The sequence below is a fragment of the Leopardus geoffroyi genome, chromosome D2, assembly GCF_018350155.1.
Source record: "Leopardus geoffroyi isolate Oge1 chromosome D2, O.geoffroyi_Oge1_pat1.0, whole genome shotgun sequence".
Classification (NCBI taxonomy): Eukaryota; Metazoa; Chordata; class Mammalia; order Carnivora; family Felidae; genus Leopardus; species Leopardus geoffroyi.
This window is the reverse complement of record NC_059334.1, coordinates 47,853,211-47,857,011: the sequence shown is the minus strand read 5'-3', so window position 1 is coordinate 47,857,011 and position 3,801 is coordinate 47,853,211. Positions and strand designations below refer to the sequence as shown.

General features: G+C 65.2%; 1 protein-coding gene across 1 annotated transcript; it reads right to left on the bottom strand.

Moving 5' to 3' along the window:
• Positions 1–215: 215 nt before the first annotated feature.
• SLC18A3 (solute carrier family 18 member A3) lies at positions 216–3,217 on the bottom strand. Its single transcript, XM_045438014.1, has one exon. It carries the CDS (start codon positions 2,149–2,151, stop codon positions 607–609), a length of 1,545 nt encoding a protein of 514 aa, XP_045293970.1. The 5' UTR covers positions 2,152–3,217; the 3' UTR covers positions 216–606.
• Positions 3,218–3,801: the final 584 nt, after the last annotated feature.

Below are 3,801 nucleotides of genomic sequence, written 5' to 3'. Positions count from 1 at the left end.
CCGTGTACCACACGGTGTCTGAGGGTGGGATCCCTTGTTGGTTTTGCTTCTTTCGTATCTCCTTTACCAGGTAGCAAGAGCCACAGGCTTCCCGAGTGCTTGCCAGGCTCAGACCTGGATCGTGGCTAGACTCAGCTCACCCTCCCCTCTGCCCTCCCCTCTGCCCTGGCCCTGTGCCGGGCCGCCCACCCTCATCAGTAAAGAGACTCGGTCTCGAACAGATATAGTTTATTGATTCGGGCCGGAAGCACCGCGGTGCTGGGGGCTAAGTTGGCACTGAGAGGAACGGAAGGAAAGACAGACAGACAGACGGACGGTTCTACACAGGGGAGCCCCGAGGTGGCGGCTTGCGCACCTCTTTATCTCTGCCAGGAGTGTATCGTTTTGTATGCTTCCGTGCTCCACGTCCCACTGGACTAGAGGGAGGGAAACACAGAAAGGGTCAAAGTGGGGGGATCCCGGCAGGCAAGTCAAGATGGGCGAGAGTGTAGGATACTCGTTGGAGGGGTGGGCCTTGAGTCTAAGCTGGCCAGTACTCTCACAGAGTAGCCACCTTGACCCGGGGGGTGGGCGGTGAGGGGATGGCTCGGGAGAGTAGCTGGGCTGCTAGCTGTGGGTGTAGTAATTGTTGTAGACGTCCTCGCACTCGTCAAAGGGGCCCGAAGGGCTTTGAGGGGCGCCGTCTGGGTCGGCCACAGGGCGCTCACGCAGGCGCACAGCATCATACAGACCCTGCGGTGGCTCATCCAGCAGCACATCGCGCTCAGAGCGGGAGCGCCTCAGGAGGCCCACGTTGCGCAGCAGCAGCAGGACCGGCGCGTAGAGCAGGTTGGCCAGGCCCATGCCAAGGCTAAGTTGCACAAAACCAAGCGAGTGCACTATGTGCCCCGCCACTATGGGCCCGAGAGCATAGGCCACGGAATAGGAGATGTCGGCGATGGCATAGACGCTGCCGTAGACCGAGACGTGGCGCACGTCCACGAGAAAGGCGAGCGTGGGCAGCAGTGCCGTGTCAACTAGCGCGATGCCGAAGCAGAGGCCGCAGAGTGAGATCACCAGTGGTGCGAAGGAGCGGCAGGCAGGCACCACGCAAGAGCTGGCGCCGATCACTGCCAGCCCTAGTGCTCCGTACAGCCACTGAAGGTGTGGATAGCGCGCCGCCAGGCGCACGGTGAGGTAGACACCTAGCACATGCGGCACGAAAGCTGGCAGCCAGGCCATGCCCGTCTGCCATTCAGACGCCGCCATCGTGTGCTCCATCCACGTGGCGATGGTGGGCTCGAGGAAGGCGAGGGGGATGTTGCAGGTGGTGAGCGCCCCGGCCACCACGGCGATGTAAGGGTCCAGCATGAGGCGGTGGATGGGTGTGCCCACCGGCAGGTTGGCCCGCGCCCGCGTCACGGCCGAGAAGGGCTTGGCCACCACCAGCAGCAACAGCGCGTCGAGCAGCGAAACAGCGGCGAGCACCAGAAAGGGCACAGGCTTGCCCGCGAACCCGTAGAGGAAGCCCCCGAAGGGTGGCGCCACCAGACTCCCGAAGCTGATGAAGGCCAGCGCCACGCCCAACGCACGACTGCGCTCCGGCTCTTCAGGATACTTGTCGGCGATCATGGCAATGCCGGACGTATCCGCAAAGGCTGAGCCCAGGCCCTGCAGGCTGCGTGCAGCGAAGAGCATAGCATAGTCCTCCGCGAACGCGAACAGCACGGTGGAGGCGAACAAGACGCCCAGGCCGATAAGCAGCGGCACGTCGTAGCTCATACGGTCAATGAAGGGCCCACTCAGGGGGTTCACCAGCAGCTGCAGGATGGCCTTGGAGGCAAACAGCACCCCGATCTTCACGTCCTCACTCTCCGTCGGGGACTCTGAGGTGTTGCCCATGTTGTCACTGCCACTGGCTGGAGTGGGCGCCTGCAGGGTGTGCACTTTGGGGCTCGTGGTGGGCCTGCCGGCCTTATGCATGTGGGCAATGTAGTCGGGCACGATGGGCACGATGACCATGTACAGCATGTTGTCCAGGAAGAGAGCCACGCACACGATGACCAGCACCAGGCGCCGCTGCCGCCGAGGATCCTGCAGCACTGCGCCCATCGCCTCCGACAGCTTGCTGGCTGCCGCCCGGGCCTGGCCCGTGGGCGCCGCGGGTTCCATTGCCTCTACTCCGCCGCTCTTCCGAGGACGCCTCCGCTGGGGCCGCCTGGGCGCGGGCGCCCTGCAGTGCAGAGCCGAGGGCACGGAACCTCGCGGGCGCGGTCCGCGCGGCGCAGCGCCCCCTGTGTCTCAGGTGGCTGCAGGGCTCATGGCCCGTTGTCCCGGGAAAGGCAAAGACCCTGTCCGGCGAGACGCCTCCGGCCGTTCGCAGCCAAGCCCGGACCCGCCGCTGCTGGGCTCGGGGGCTGTCAGGGAAGGTGGGCGCGCCGAGTGGCTGGGGCCAGAGACTGAGCGCGCAGCGCCTTGGGCTCGTCAGGCGCGGTCCCCGAAGCGTTGAAAGGCCTCCCGCGCGGGCCGAAGGGCATGCTGCTGCCGCCCGCCCGCTGGCTCACTCGCCCCGCCGCCGCTCTCCCCTCCCTTCGCGTCGGCTCTTGCCTCCTCCTCCTCCGCCTCCTCTTTTTTTCCTTTCCACTCGGGGCTGTGACGCGGCGAGTCTCGGCCCCCGAGTGGTGCCCGGGCCACTTGCGTTGCTCATGCTAATGCGACGTCGGCGGGGCGGGGGCCGGGGGCGGGGCGCGGCCGGGCAGGGGTCCCCTTCCCAGAGGCGCCAGGACTGGAAACCCTAGAAAGGGGTCTTGGTGTGAAGAGAGTACTGGTCAAGCCCTGGAGGATGGATGCGCCGCGCGAGGAGCGGGCTGTCTGTTCCTCCGCCCCCTCTCAGTTCTAGGACCCGAGGGGTTTGCACCCGTTCTTTTCCCCCCTCCCCAGAGGGTCGCTTAGCGGCCGTCCCCCAACCCTCCAGCCCTGCTGGAGAGGAAGGCGCCGGGGACTCCAGATCTCCGCCTCAGCCTGGATCTCCGCGCACAGCCGGCAAAGAGCCCCCGAGGTGAGCCGCCGCTGCGTCCATCTGTTCTCGCAGCTGGAATGTGGGGCTGCTATTGGTGGGGGGCCCGGTATAGATCCCCCCAACCCTTTCTCCGGCCCCACCCCCTTGGCCCCTTCCACCTTCGGGAAGGGAGGGGGAGACGCAGAGACTGCTGGGCCGGGTTCCGACAGACCGGCCCTTCGGGAGAATGTCATAGCAGAGAATTCCTGACTGTTAGCTTCTGGGGATCGAGGGGAGAAGTCACCCTCCTCCCACCCGGGGCCCCGAATATCAGCCTTGCCCCTCCCATCCTCCCGTACAGCTTCGCCACCCTCTCCCAGCCCGTACTCCCCCTTTCAGCTTTAACTGTCCGGGTTTCCCAGCTCCGCCTCTTCTCCTTTCCCTCCTCCTGACCCCTCCCCATTCTAACTCCTCCCAGCCCCTCTTAGCACTCGAACAAGTCCTCCCTCAGTTTCAGTGAGGTCCCGCCCCCCGTCTCCAGAGCTGCCTCCAAGTCCCAGGTAGGCTCTGGGAGTTACGTGGCCGGGGTCCTCTCTTGGCAGCTGTAAGAAAGCCCGTGGGAGTGGGTGCGGCGCCCACTCCCATGGCAGGACCCAGCAGCTTTGCTCTCATCAGAGGATGGAGGGAGGCTCACCTGCCGAGAGGGCTGCAACGCCCAGACACCTCATTCTCTGCAGACTGGCTGAGCCTCCCTGGCTGTGCGCTGAGCCTAATGTGTTCCCCCAAAGAGCGTGGACCCTAGATGGCACACGGAGTCCTTGTTC